The sequence below is a fragment of the Oncorhynchus kisutch genome, linkage group LG27, assembly GCF_002021735.2.
Source record: "Oncorhynchus kisutch isolate 150728-3 linkage group LG27, Okis_V2, whole genome shotgun sequence".
NCBI classification, from domain to species: domain Eukaryota; kingdom Metazoa; phylum Chordata; class Actinopteri; order Salmoniformes; family Salmonidae; genus Oncorhynchus; species Oncorhynchus kisutch.
The window spans coordinates 32,772,441-32,787,961 of NC_034200.2; the positions used below are offsets into that span (position 1 = coordinate 32,772,441).

At 41.5% G+C, this 15,521-nt stretch overlaps 1 protein-coding gene, 1 long non-coding RNA gene and 1 other non-coding gene across 6 annotated transcripts in view; 1 reads left to right on the forward strand and 2 right to left on the reverse strand.

Moving 5' to 3' along the window:
• LOC116357777 (uncharacterized) overlaps nucleotides 1-15,521 on the reverse strand; it is a 16,076-nt gene continuing 555 nt past the window's right edge. The window contains exon 2 of the long non-coding RNA XR_004205711.1: nucleotides 1-857. This is a non-coding gene — a long non-coding RNA (uncharacterized LOC116357777). The remainder of the gene's footprint in view (nucleotides 858-15,521) is intronic.
• On the reverse strand, nucleotides 9,747-9,818 carry trnap-ugg (transfer RNA proline (anticodon UGG)). Its single transcript has one exon. It is a non-coding gene; the product is annotated as a tRNA-Pro (tRNA).
• Nucleotides 12,651-15,521, forward strand: part of LOC109871529 (septin-2) — a 16,904-nt gene continuing 14,033 nt past the window's right edge. For all 4 annotated transcript variants that reach the window (XR_004205710.1, XR_004205709.1, XM_020462417.2 and 1 more), the window contains exons 1-2: nucleotides 12,651-12,782; nucleotides 15,061-15,103. Coding sequence is in view for 2 of the 4 variants with exons in the window: in XM_020462417.2 (XP_020318006.1) it covers nucleotides 15,080-15,103 (24 nt within the window). In the remaining 2 variants the exon portion in view is untranslated. The remainder of the gene's footprint in view (nucleotides 12,783-15,060; nucleotides 15,104-15,521) is intronic.

The window sequence follows — 15,521 nt, forward strand, 5'->3', positions numbered from 1 at the left end:
CACATTAGTAAAACATTTAATAAAATAAAATATGTGTTGTCAAAAATATATATTTTATTGTCACACACACCGGATAGATGCAGTGAAATATGTTGTTTTACAGTAGTACGTGGCCATATCAACAGATTTTTCGCCTTGTCAGCTCAGGTATTCAAACCCGTGACCTTTCTGTTACTGGCCCAGCATGTTTAACTGCTAGGATACTTGCTGTCCTTAGGCCATGCCAAGTCTTTTCAGGTAGCCTATCAAACCTAATCATTACTTAAGCCCACACATTCCACAGTTCTCAAACTGCCCTTAAAAGTTGACAGGTTCATAGAAATGCTCAACTGCACCCTCAATGACTTAATATGCGTCAGTGTGTCTCACCTGACCCAGCCATCTTTCACACCCCAGTGTAATCAATAATAATCACAGAAATAATTCAATAGTCCTGGATGATTCCATTGATTGTGAGGTGCTGGTAATTACTATCCCTTATCTGATCAAATATATATTTAAGCTATTTTCCTTGATATTGAAATGACATTGATAAGACAGGGCCAAATGTCTGAATGTCCTTGCCAGAATACTTCTATGACAACAAACTGTACAAAGTGTTTTCTTAAATTTGTTCCCTCTTTAGATTGTGTTCCCCATTCAATCTTTAAAGAAACAAAAAGCAATATTTTTACAAACAAGTGTCATGAGATCATATAGTTTTGTCTTGAAGTTATCTCCAATAGCAGGGAAGGGACCTCATCTGAAGCAGGGAAGGGACCTCATCTGAAGCAGGGAAGGGACCTCATCTGAAGCAGGGAAGGGACCTCATCTGAAGCAATGAAGGGACCTCATCTGAAGCAGGGAAGGGACCTCATCTGAAGTGGGGAGAAGATTTGTACATAACACATTATCATTTTGATTAGGATTAAACATTCTGAAAATCTTGTACCATGAAGGACACCATTTTTGAGGGGGATAAGGAAAATACACCCCTCTTGGGGAGGCCTCAAAAGAAGTGGAAGCCCCTGGGCCATCCTACAAACCCTGAAATGTGCAAAGGGGCTTGAACCAAACAGATTATCACCATGACAGGCAGATTATGTGTTTTTTACACTGATAGGCTTGGTACCAGTGGTTCAGAGTTGGGAGTGGCGGGTATTATTTATTTATTACCTTTATTTTACTAGGCAAGTCAGTTAAGAACAAATTCTTATTTTCAATGACGGCCTAGGAACAGTGGGTTAACTGCCTGTTCAGGGGCAGAACGACAGATTTGTACCTTGTCAGCTCAGGGATTTGAACTTGCAACCTTTCGGTTACTAGTCCAACGCTCTAATCACTAGGCTACCCTGCCGCCCCTATAAGCACAGATGACCAGATGACCAGAGTGGAGGCCTTCTTTATTTCAACCCAGCGCCAACTAATCAGAATCAGAAGCACTATTTTCACCAAGTACATGTACACATAGCCTACCCGGAATAGGTGCTGCCAGAGGTAAACAGGATTACCTCAGCTCTGTACATCAGAGGCACTGCAGGCCAAAGCCATTTCAAAGGCAGACAAATGGACAGAAGGGAATCCAACGGTGCACGTCGTTACAGCGGCAGAGATTATAAAGATGTTAAACCACCATTGGGGTCCAAACTGGGCCTCGCCGAGGGCTGTGTGGATAAACTGCCTGGCAGCAGGGCTCAGTGGATCAACAGTAACCCAACAGCCATGTTCTCTATCTACTATGGGGGTTTAGTTCAGAGATTCAGACACAGGAGGCGTTGACCATGCAGCGAGGCTGATTGCTTCTACAGTACAGGGTCAACATCCGGTTTGTTTGCTCTAAGAAGATGCCAGTTTGAAGGAATCACGAATGGATTAATATAGCAAAGTGTGTAAACAAAAATTCCGGTATTTCCCTGGTGAGAGTGTGTAGATAATGACAACACTCCTGTCACTCTTTCCAATAATGCTGTCCTCCGAAATATTTCCTCTGTTTGAGAAAAGCGCTGAGAAGTTTAACTACATGATGGCAATTTTATATGTAGTTTTCTGTACAGTCTGTTTGTGTAAATCAGTGTTGGGTGTGACTATGTTCTTTGAGGACGGCGTTTCCTCTCTACAGTTCGACAAAACCTTGGGTAATAAGAAAAACTGCCTGCAGCACAAAATGGCCGTCATAATCCGGTTATCCTCCGAGCTCTAAAGATACTGGTCCTCAGGAGTCTATCTTTTTCTTCTTATGTCAAAACTGTCCTCCATGCACTCAGGTGGATTAAGAAGAAGTCACGCTGGAGAGAGAGATTGACAGGTACAGAAGACCTGGGGGAAGAAAGGAAATGAAAGAGGAGAAGGAAGGAGGAATAGTTGTACCTCAGGGCACTAACTTTCTGTTGGTAACTCCACAGAGTGCAAAAGGTAAATAAGTCCTGCTAATGTTTGTGTTGAATACCTGCAGCTCAATTCTGTTGACATGAGAAAAACAATCAACCGACTTGTATATCTTCGCCACGCTGTTCGTCAATGTACTGTCAAGCACATTGACGAATGATAAGGACTTGTGAAGGTACAGTAGATGTACCTGAGCTGCAATGCAATCAGTGTGCGGACATTTACTTCTCATTGCTACTTTCTTGTCCAGCTCCTGTGACTCATTTGGATCTCCTTTTTTGACACACGTATGGAAGCGGGTTACCTACCCTAACAGTGCTCGAGCTATGAGCCCAGGCTTTAACAAACCTGCGCGGTATGATCCCTTTTGCTTATCGAGAGTGAAACGATGGATGCCATGTGGCCATTCCTGTCTGACTCAATCCATTAGTTCAGTGTCTGTCTCTATCCCCCTGCATTTTAGAGTTGCCATTTTTCTAACATCGGCAGCAGGCATCCTTCTCTCTCTACGTCAAGTCTGTAGTGCTGGATTTGCCAGGGTCAGGCAGGGAATCAAACACAAAAGAGCTATACCTAAGAGATCGATAAAACCTTGAGAACAGGAAGATGTCACGGATCCCTCCGGAACTTTCATTACGCACACCTGGCCCCTATTTCCAGTGATTAGTACTTGTATAAGTGTGTCCTTGGTTTAACATTTTCCTGTCGATTATTGTTACAATATCCGTTGGTGCGTGTGAGTACCTGTGCTGTGTGTTTTGGCTTTCGTGTCATTGTGGATTGCACAGATGATTACAGGTCTTGTCCCATGTGTTAATCATTGTGCGCGTGTTTTATTTATTCGAAGTACTCCTCGCTCTTTTGTTTTGGGTTTCTACCCTGTGTTTTGTTATGTGTTTGTATGGTCTTTGTCCCCGTGCCTTTACATGGCACGCCGTAATTTGGGCTTAATAAAAAAAAACATTACGTATTCCTGCTCCTGTCTCCCCGAATCATTTATGTAATGGTGACAGAAGAAAAGACCTGAAGATAGGGAGGCCATTGTTTTTTCTGACCACGCAGAGGTTTTCCAAGTTTGGTCATGTGTTTGGGAAAAACTGAGTGCCTGATGTGGGACCCAATGCCAACCTACACAATATTTTCAATTAATTGAATAACCTTATAAAATACATTTATTGTAGTTAATCTATCAAAAGCATACATCAAATGTGGTTATGTTAGTATAAATGTATGTAGACCTTAATGACATGGACTTTGGGAGAGTTCTGCTTGAGGCATGTGATGTAAGCATAAGTTGTTTGTTCTTTAAAGTTCCTGAATACTTACTTTTGAATACTTTCACATCACAAATTAATATTCCTATTGTTATTATTTTTCAGTTTTTCAATTTCAATTTTTTTTCTCTCTCTGCATTGTTTGGCGGGGCCCTTCAGTAAACATTTCACTGTTAGTCTACACCTGTTGTTTTCAAAGCATGTGACAATTAAAATTTGATTGGATTTGAAAAATCCAAGGATATTTTTTTTTCAAAATCCCAAACCTATATTGTGACCATGTATGCAGAGGACATTTGGCACTAGCTGAGTGTGAAGAAAGTTCAGCATCAACCTCACTTTAAATTGTGTCATTTCAGCTACTCATACAGTAGATACACAGAAATTCCCAACAATGCAAGACTTCTGGGTATCTTGAGGGGGGGGGGGGGGGGGGGGCGTTTTAAATCCAACAACAGTTTCTGACACTTCCGAGGAGTACATTAGGGAACATTTCAGGGGGAAAATCCCTCAGATTTTCCAGACCCTGGAGGGGATTTCACTAAATCTTGTGCTTATTCTCATGATACTTAGGAAAAGTAAAGCGGTTTTAATAGCTTCCCCCTGACACATTGATGGCGGAATATGCTTGGGGTCTGTGGTCGACAGCTCCAATCCCGCAGGGGGTTGAGAGATCTACTCCTGCATGCTCTCGCAGTCCGCCCGACTAAATTAATACACTTCCACCATCTCAGGATAAACCTGAAGGCCATATTACAGTGGGGCCTATCTGCAAGCTTGAAATAGCACTTAGTCAGCAGTCAATGAGAGACAACCAGGCATTTGTCAGCAACTCAGCGTCATGCAGGCTAAAGATTTTAAAAATGTCCTGCAGTAAATTAAGTGCTGCTTGAAAGTGAAAGGGGCCAGCTAAGCAGGATGATGCTTTACTTTACATGGCAGAGTGGTTTAGGGGGTGAAAGTGCTCCTCAGTTGGACTCAGATTTAGAGTCCAGTTCATTTTGTATCCTTCTTGGTGAACATTCGGTAGCGGAACCGTAGATCTGAGCGAACGAAAGAGTCACAACTCTTTAGCATGTTTCATGACCTTCAAACTAGCACAACTGATATCTCACTGGGCACAGACGTCAATTCAACATCTATTCCACGTTGGTTCAATGTAATTGAATTGAAATTACGTGGAAACAACGTTGATTCTACTAGTGTGTGCCCAGTGGGATCAATGTTAAATTAACCTGTAGTTGCTTTTATATTTACCTCAACTTTTTTATTTTTTATTTTTTACCTTTATTTAACCAGGCAAGTCAGTTAAGAACAAATTCTTATTTTCAATGACGGCCTAGGAACAGTGGGTTAACTGCCTGTTCAAGGGCAGAACGACAGATTTTGTACCTTGTCAGCTCGGGGATTTGAACTTGCAACCTTTCGGTTACTAGTCCAATGCTCTAACCACTAGGCTACCCTGCCGCCCTAACTTAATTTAACCCTCAAATTTTTTGAAGAAAAGTAAGGAGTGAAAGTGATATCAATCTTTCTCATGAATGGCTATCAGTTTTGTAATAGGGCATCCTTGACCAACTCATTTATGACCTACTGTATTTGAAACAGGGACGTACCGAGGGATAGCCAATAAGGAAAATAATCTCTTACTAGACAAGTGTTTTACATACAGAGTGATTTGCCCACTTTGGTTGGATTAATTACATGCTGAATCGAGATGACAGAGGTTTAGAATAATGCCAGTAACACGAAAAGGGACTCCAACATGCAAGATGATCACTAAGGGATCAACTGTTAGGATGCTCACTGAAGAAAATCATTAATACCTACAGTTATTAGACGCTACGAATAAAGACAAGCTTTTACTGTATGCAAATGAGCTGGTAAAACGTTATCAGCAGCCAGGAGAGCTTAGCAGGGGAGCAGTGTGTTTTCAGCTGATTAAACTCTGCTTAAAGTTACAGGATTTATTTCCAGAGGAGAAGAGTGAGGGGAAAAGATGCAAGAGAAGACAGTGTTTGTTTAAGACAGAATTCCACCGTATTGGAAGAAGGTATTGAAGGCAATATACAAGCAATTCCTTTAATCAGTGTGTTCATATGTGAGAGAGTTAGAGAGAGAAAGAGAGCACCATTCCCTCTGAAGAAGAAAAGGGAATGAAGAGGAAGATCAATGTTGAGGGTGTGGGGAGATAGGAGGACCCCCAACTGACCTTGTTTGTCTGTTACTTCTAGACAGACATTTATCTACCACCTTCCTCTTCCTTTAGGACACACAGGGGGGAACAGAAACAATCTGCCCTCCAGGTACCAGCCTGAGCCTGGCAGCTTTACCTCTCCTCTCTACCTCTCTCCTCTAAGCAGCCTGGTTACCCCCTTTAGAGGTGAGACTCCTCTTTAAGGAATGGGATTATATAAGTGGCCAGTTAAAATCACTGGAATTATTAGCGCTTTTATATTCCGAGTGGAACAGGAATTTGTGTTGCCATGTACTGTATGAGGAGAGCCACTTCAAATACAGGCGAATGAGGCAATATCCATACGGATATTCATAATATGACCCCCTAAAATGACAGTGTGGTGCTTCTAAGAGGCTTATGATATAATGAAAACAGTGTTCCCCCCAGCTATGATATGCTAGCTGTGACAGTAAGGAGAGATTTGTATTTACTGAGATTGCCTGTACTCGTGTTAAGCACCATACTGAGCCAGAAGAGAGGGAGTAGGGAGACCCCATGACAACAGTATGCTTAGATAAACCCCTACTGGGAGAGGACAGGCAGATAGACAGGCATGAAAGTGGAGGTTTTTAAGTCTTTTCGGAATGTTCCTGCTCAACCAATGGGATGGCAGTGAGTGTACTGTAGGTAGGTGGATTTGGTTACAAGGACTGATTATCTGTGGGCACCTCAGAGCTCTTGGGAATCAGGACATGACAGATTAATTGCGCTTGTTTCTGAGGTGGGCTGGGTAGAGCATAGCACAACACAGGCAAAATATATGGGGCTGGAGAATCTTGATAATCCTCTTCATCAAACCTCCCTCTGTCTCATCATTCTTGTCTTACTCGGTTGCATTTCCCACTGATTCCCTTGTAAACACTGAGCAATGTTAAACAACAAGACAGGAGACATGATAAAAAATGCTAAGACACGACTGAAAGTCAATCTGAAAACAAATGCAAGTTGGAGAAGCACACCAAGTCAAATCAATGCACACACTGAGGTTAGTACTGGCAATACAATGACATGCAAGGTGTTAAGGACCAGTAGCACCAGGCATTACAGTGTATTGGTTTAAATGCACACAATGGTAGTACTGAAGAAGGCCACAAGAGATCAGTATAACAACAATCAATAATTGGCCTATACTCCAGCAAGGAGCTTGTAATTTGTTAAAATCAAATAGGAAAAAGTGAGATTAGACCCATCCCTGTGTTATTTCTGAGACCTAACATGCCAAGAGTGTGCAAAGCTCTCATCAAGGCAAAGGGTGGCTACTTTGAAGAATCTCAAGTAACCGTCCGAGGGGGCTACCAGCAGACTCTTCAGTCGCGACGTCCCCCTTAATGCCCTTCTGCTAACCTGCTAACCCTGGCCCGCTAGCTGTCTGAATCACCGTGTCTCCAGCTCGCCTAGCTACCCACTGGTCCCTATAATCACTCAGCTACGCATGCCTCTCCCTAATGTCAATATGCCTTGTCCATTTCTGTTTTGGTTAGTGATTATTGTCTTATTTCACTGTAGAGCCTCCAGCTCTGCTCAATATGCCGTAGCTAACCCTGTTGTTCCACCCCCCACACATGCGGGGACCTCATCTGGTCTAAATGATGTCTCTAGAGACAATGCCTCTCTCATCGTCACTCAATGCCTAAGTTTACCTCCACTGTATTCACATCCTACCATACCCTTGTCTGTACATTATGCCTTGAATCTATTCTTCCGTGCCCAGAAACCTGCTCCTTTTAATCTCTGTTCCAAATGCACTAGACAACCAGTTCTTATAGCCTTTAGCCGTACCCTTATCCTACTCCTTCTCTGTTCCTCTGGTGATGTAGAGGTTAATACAGGCCTTGCAGCGCCATGCTCCACTCCTATTCCCCAGGTGCTCTCATTTGTTGACTTCTGTAACCGTAAAAGCCTTGGTTTCATGCATGATAACATTAGAAGCCTCCTCCCTAAGTTTGTTTTATCCACTGCTTTAGCGCACTCTGTCAACCCGGATGTCCTAGCCGTGTCTGAATCCTGGCTTAGGAAGGCCACAAAAAAACCTGAAATGTCCATCCCTAACTATAACATTTTCCGACAAGATAGAACTGCCAAAAGGGGTGGAGTTGAAATCTACTGCAGAGATAGCCTGCAGAGTTCTGTCATACTATCCAGGTCTGTGCCCAAACAATTCGAGGTTCTACTTCTAAAAATCCACCTTTCCAGAAACAAGTCTCTTACCGTTGCAGCTTGTTATAGACCACCTTCTGCCCCCCAGCTGTGCCCTGGACACCATATGTGAATTGACTGCCCCCCATCTATCTTCAAAGCTCGTACTGTTAGGTGACCTATACTGGGACATGCTTAACACCCCAACCGTCCTACAATCTAAACTAGATGCCCTCAATCTCACACAAATTATCAATGAACCTACCAGGTATAACCCCAAATCCGTAAACACGGGCACCCTCATAGATATCATCCTGACCAACCTGCCCTCTAAATACACCTCTGCTGTCATCAACCAGGATCTCAGCGATCACTGCCTCATTGCCTGCGTCCGTAATGGGTCTGCACTCAAACGACCACCCCTCATCACTTTCACACGCTCCCTAAAACACTTCAGTGAGCAGGCTTTTCTAATCGACCTGGCCCGGGTATCCTGAAGGATATTGACCTCATTCCTTCAGCATAGGATGCCTGGTTATTCTTTAAAAGTGCTTTCCTCACCATCTTAAATAAGCATGCCCCATTCAAAAATGTAGAACCAGGAACAGATTTAGCCCTTGGTTCACTCCAGACCTTACTGCCCTTGACCAGCACAAAAACATCCTGTGGCGTACTGCATTAGCATCAAATAGCCCCCGCGTTATGCAACTTTTCAGGGAAGTTTGGAACCAATATACGCAGGCAGTTAGGAAAGCAAAGGCTAGCTTTTTCAAACAGAAATGATCTCAGCTCACTGGTCACCATAGCAGCACCCACCCACGGCAGACTCTCCAGCAGGTATATTTCACTGGTCACCCCCAAAGCCAATTCCTACTTTGGCTGCCTTTCCTTCCAGTTCTCTGCTGTCAATGACTGGAACGAATTGCAAATATCACTGAAGCTGGAGACTCTATCTCCCTCACTAAATTTAAGCATCAGCTGTCAGAGCAGCTCACAGATCATTGCACCTGTACATAGCCCATCTGTAAATAGCCCATCCAACTACCTCATGCCCATATATTTATTTTCTCCTTTGCACCCCAGTACCTCTACTTGCACATTCATCTTCTGCACATCTATCACTCCAGTGTTTAACTGCTCAATTGTAATTACTTCACCACTATGGCCTAATTATTGCCTTACCTCCCTAATCTTACCTCATTTGAACACACTGTATATAGATTTTTTTCTATTGTGTTATTGACTGTACATTTGTTTATTCCATGTGTAACTCTGTGTTACTGTTTGTGTCGCACTGCTTTGCTTTATCTTGGCCAGGTCACAGTTGTAAATGAGAATGTGTTCTCAACTGGCCAACCTGGTTAAATAAAGGTGAAATAAAAAATATAAAATATATATTTTTTTAAATAAAAAATGTATTACCCCTTTTTCAGTTCTAACTTTTTTGGTTACTACATGATTCCATATGTGTTATTTCATAGTTTTGATGTCTTCACTATTATTCTACAATGTAGAAAATAGTAAAAATAAAGAAAACCCCTGGTATGAGTAGGTGTGTCCAAACTTTTGACTGGTACTGTATGTTAGACGGTCGAAAAGTTTAAATGGATTTGCTACAACGTACCGGAAGTGTTGAATTAAATGTGAAAACTATCAAAGATTAAACAAAAGACATTTGTAACTAACCTCCTTCTGTCTATGATGAAACTCTGGAACTATGGTGACAAAAATACGGGCTCGTCCGGGATTTGAACCCGGGACCTCTCGCACCCAAAGCGAGAATCATACCCCTAGACCAACGAGCCGCTTGCAAAATCTGGAGATATGAAAGTATATGTAATAAAACCAGCCATAACGATACGAAATCTTCGTATTCCAGAATTTATTTATAGTCGTCATTTTTGTGAAAACAGTTATCTGGTTGTTGGCGAGAAATTCATAACTTGCACATGGTTTATGAACTGATACACAAAATAATGACGAATTAAATACGTTGAGTTTTTCAATTAAAATTAATATAAAAAATGATTGCAACCAAAATAATGTTATGTATATGGGGGATACAACCATTCCAGCTCTGCAGACTTTGCTGCCAAGAGACCGAATCATTAGCTAGATCACTTGTTTTGGTACTGCCATGTACAGTAGCTTGTTTTGGTACTGCCATGTACAGTAGCTTGTTTTGGTACTGTCATGTACAGTAGCTTGTTTTTGGTCGCTGGTTCAGGAATGGCTGAAGAATTGCAACTTTTATCTGGAGCTAACTCTCCAAATAGCACTGCTGGGTGACTTGAGTCAATCTAGCCATAGTAAATCTAGCAATAATAAATACTCTCAGTTAAAAAATGTCATCTTTAATTTCCAATCTGTAGAAACTATGAGAATAGAAAGGTTCAGAACATTTGTGAAACATTAAGCACAGTTGAAAAATATATGGCAATTAGAAATCAAAACTGGGTGGTATTCAGAGATAGATGGGAGGGGTAGCTGAAGGGTGGGACTAAAAACAAATACAAATATATAGCTAATGTAAAATATTGCGTTTCCGTAAAATGTATATAGTATGTATAAAATGGAAGTAGAAGCCTAACTATTGTTGTCCATTAGATTACTCCTATTATGGGAGGGGTGGTAGGGTTAAGGGAAAATAATACAGAAGGAAAACATAAACAAATATTTATACATGGGGGATTGAAAATTATGGAGACAATTACATTGTTAGAACCCAAAATATGTTTGCAATATTAAAGCTTATCTAGCCCCTAAAAATACCAAATAAAAAAAAGATGAGAATCATACCCCAGTCTCGTGACCAGGGTTCCTCAACTGGCAGTCTGTGGGTCGATTTGGACGAATTTGGCCCACGGGTGGTTTTGAGTTTTCTGAGCAAGACATTTTCATTGTGGGACAAAAACGCTGTAAAAACACCAGGAAATAACCTTCAAATGGTTTTAATTTTGGAAATCTCTTCCCAACTATTCCCACGCATAATACGATGTGATCGTATACAAATGTAAGCAAGGTTTGAAATGATTATGTTTTAGTCAAATAACATATCTGTTTGGACTTCGAGGTCAATTTGAAGTCCACAAATTATTTGTAATTATGTTCCGGTCCCCTGACCACCCACTCAAGAAAAAAAATAGGCCCGCAACAGAATTTAGTTGATGATCCCTTGTCTCGACCAACAAGACGCTTGATAAAGCCGCAGATGTCGACGTATAAATAACTACATACCAATCATGAAGACACAAAATCGTTGCTGTCCAGGATGAATTTGTAGCTGTCGTTTTCTTTTAAACAGTTATCTGGTTGTTGGCGGCAAACTCACAAAATGTACCTTTTCATTATGAAGAAAACGCTTTACGGGCTACCATTTCATCCAACTTGCCTTAATTTAGCTAATATTCTTGTTAAAAAATGTTTGGTCTTGCACAAATTCTACCGGGAGCAAGATTGCTATATTATAAGGCTGGTTGAAGATGAAATACATTATCACAATGTTGTTTAAATTATATATCTAGTAGTAGGCCTGTGCAGAAATAAATACAATGCTGTTGTGTTGTTTGGTTCAACTTTCTCTTTGCCGCATGACAAAATGTGTAACATTTCAGGAAGTTAGCTGCTACCCCCCAACAAAATCATTAAAACCACGTTTCTGCAGGCCCACCCACCAATGAAATTCTGGCTATGCCATGAGCCCGAGGCCCATCTGGTTTTGACTAGAAAGGCTACTGCTTTTGTAAAAAAAATCGGAGCTGGTTAGGAAAATTTACGCAGCAGGTTATGAGAATTAACGTAGCAGGTTAGGAAAGGGGATTGGCGGGTTAGCTAAAATGCACAAAAAAACAACAACTTTCTAGCCATGACCGACCCTCCTGCCAGACTAGCCTGAGCATACCATGTCTGAGGCTTTGAGACTATACTGTTCATCATTATCAAATGAATTTAGGCATACTGTATGAGGATGTGGCACTTCAAGTGGTGGCATGGGTGGAGAAGATAGTGTTTATAACAGCTAGACCTAGTCTGTTGGCTAATTTTGTCCATATGGGACAATAAACGCAGTCCCACACTCAATATTTCTGGCTCAATCGTGGACTACCTTATTCTTACTTTACATTCACAGCCTTGAAAATGCCCCTCCAGTGCAGTCATCCAGGTAACTCGAGCCAACCCAGTGGTTGGATGTCATGGTTGGGTGTCTGCTGCAGACCTTTACAGATTATGGTGAGGCAGATGATTGAGTTTTACATTGTCATATTTTGCACTGGGCTGTTTTATAAAATGCTTTGTTACCCTATTTAAAATAGTATATAATTTGTTAAATATTATTGTTAATATGAATAGACTTAATATAATAAATTATATTAATAATCATCGTAGCGTACTCTACATATTTATTCAAACTTTAGGTAAATTGCTTTCTATATGATTAAAGTTGAAGGACTTTGGATCAGACTAACCAATACTTTGTAACTTGTGATTTGAAGTATGACAACGACGAAGATGGTGATGAAGAGGAATATTAGTACGAATTGTAAAATTTGGTAGCTAGTAGTATTACATGTGTGTCTTAGATTTTATTTCTAAAAAGGCCACCGATTAAGTATCAGTATCTTTGGAAAGGCACTGCATTATTAGAGGACAGTCAACGCCCAATGCATTCTGGTCCCTGTGCAGAAGAAACTGTTCGGTGTCTACAGGAATTTGAGGTGTCCATCCAGCCTCCAGAATAACTCGGTTTTCTTTCACTGACAATCGAAAAGGTAAATATTGCATTGTATTTATTAGCAAGTTGTAATATTTCACTGCCTCGTCGAATTAGATATGTCGCTTTAACTTCCTGTCGCATCACAAGTAGCTCGTTAGCTAGCCTTTACTTTAGCAAAGTGGTTGGCTAGCTAAGTTAACGCTAGCTAAGTTAACGTTAGCTAGCCTTCAACGCTTGCTTTTAGACGCCTTGCCGGAGAGTCATTGTGAGCTAGCCACCATTGGAAATCATAATTTATCACAATTGACATAAATTGTATCTACACAGCCCGACTTGAAATGCGTGTTCGCTGGCTAGGTATTGTCAGAGCCATATTTAATAAATACATGGTTGTGTGTATTGCTAGCTCGCTAAGAAGCTAACTAATTTAAACGTTCAAGGCATCTCAAGCACGATTCAATGTCTGGGTAGACTCGTTTTGTTTTATTTAGTTAAACGGAGACAGCAAGATAGGCATTCTTTGACGTAACTACAATTTAATTGAGTTGTATTTTCATTCATTGAGACAGCGCTTTCATAACCCAGTCTCAGTAGTTTTGAAAGAATGATGCCCGGCACTATTTCGAGTCAATTTCTCTGGCCTCTTCAGAGTCTCATCTGACTTGTGGTTAAGTCACATTTTCCGCTAACTGTAGGAAGCTTAAAGTGGCTTAAAGTGTTTTAATTTCACTTCCAGTTGAATATGTTACTTAGTTATAGAAAAGTCACTGGCTAGATAAAAGTACAGCATTGAAAGTTGAATTGGAGGCAAAACCAGCTTGAGCAACAAATGCATTTGTGACGTGAGTGTCAAAAGTTGTACGGGATGGCTGTTTTTTTGTTGTTGTGGTGAGACATTCTTTTGAAAAGTCATTCTGAGCAGAGAGCAGACTTCCTGTCTCTCACAGTCCTCTAAATCATGTAGGCTATGCCGTCCTCCATTTTGTTAGTGTACACAGTTGTCATTCTCTTGCAGTAATAAATAGGCCTATTGATATAGTACTGCATGTTCTACTGAAAACAGAAGTACACTTTATAAACAGAAGTACACTTTATATACAAAAGTATGTGGACACCCGTTCAAACTAGTGGATTTGGCTTTTTCAGACACACGGTTGCTGACAGGTGTATAAAATCGAGCACACGTCCATGCATTCTCCATAGACAAACATTGGCAGCTTACTGAATAGCTCAGTGACTTTCAATGTGGCACTTTCATAGGATGCCACCTTCCTAACAAGTCAGTTTGTACAATTTCTGCCCTGGTTAACTAAGTGCTGTTATTGTGAAGTGAAATCTCTAGGCGCAACAGCTCCCAGAATGGGACCGCTGAAGCGCGTAAAAGTTTAACCCCAGGCCCCTGTCCCCGCAAAAGGCCTTCATTGTAAATAAGAATTTGTTCTTCACTGGCTTGCCTAGTTAAATAAAAAAAAGTTGTCTGTCCTCAGTTGCGACACTCACTACCAGGTTCCATACTACCTCTGGAAGCTACATCAGCACAATAACTGTTTGTTGGGAGCTTCATGAAATGGATTTCCATGGCTGAGCAGCCGCACACGGCCTTAAGTTCACCTTGCGCAATGCCAAGCGTCGGCTGGAATGGTGTAAAGTTCGCTGTCATTGTGCTCTGGAGCAGTGGAAATGCGTTCTCTGTAGTGACTTCACAATCTGGCAGTCCGACAGATGAATCTGGATTTGGCGGTTGCCCGGAGAACGCTACCTACCCCAATGCATTGTTCCAATTGTAAAGTTTGGTGGAGGAATAATGCTCTAGGGCTGTTTTTCATGGTTTGGGCTAGGCCCCTTAGTTCCAGTGAAGCATACAATGACATTCTAGACAATTCTATGCTTTCAACTTTGTGGCAACAGTTTGGGAAGGCCCTTTCCTATTTCAGCATGACCATGCCGTGTACAAAGTGAGGTCCATACAGACATGTTTTGCTGACTGCAGGCCAGTTGAGAACTTGACTGGCCTGCACAGAGCACTGACCTCAACACCATCAAACACCTTTGGGTTGAATTGGAACGCCCACTGTGAGCGAGGCCTAATCGCCCAACCTCAGTGTCTGACCTCACTTAATGCTCTTGTGGGGATGAATGGAAGCAATGTTCCAACATCTAGTGCAAAGCCTTCCAAGTTGAGTGGAGGCTGTTATAGCTGCAAAGGGGGGACCAACTCCATATTAATGACCATGATTTTGGAATGAGATGTTTGACGAGCTGGTGTCCACATACTTTTGATCATGTTATGTACCTGACATTTGACATCTCTTTTTATGTTCTCTGTTCTCTAGCAGGTTGAAAGAGCGCAAAATGTCTCAGGCGGAAAAAATGAAAGTAAGTTCCCGACCGAGTACAATTAGAGGATGCTTGCATCCCCACAGCTCATTTTAATGTAATACTGTCAGGCAGTTAAATAAAAACAACAAAAACATTTTTTTTAAAGTTCCCTCATAATATTCCAATAATTACCTCTGCCTATTTGTAATTGGCCTACACTAACGCGATGGGGTATGCTTTGGCAAATTAGGATTTATTAGAATTAAACCATCGGGCCTAAAGCCATTTGGGGTCTTAATTGCAGAATGCATGGCCACTCAAGCAGATGCTGCCAGCGTACAGGCAGCTACTTCCTTCCCCATGACTCACAGTTGTGCCTTGACTTCACTCAGTCCTGCCCCTTGTTCACAGAGGGGGACCACTAGTTATACAAAGCCGTGAACGGTAATGGCTGTATTGCATTTCCAATGTATGA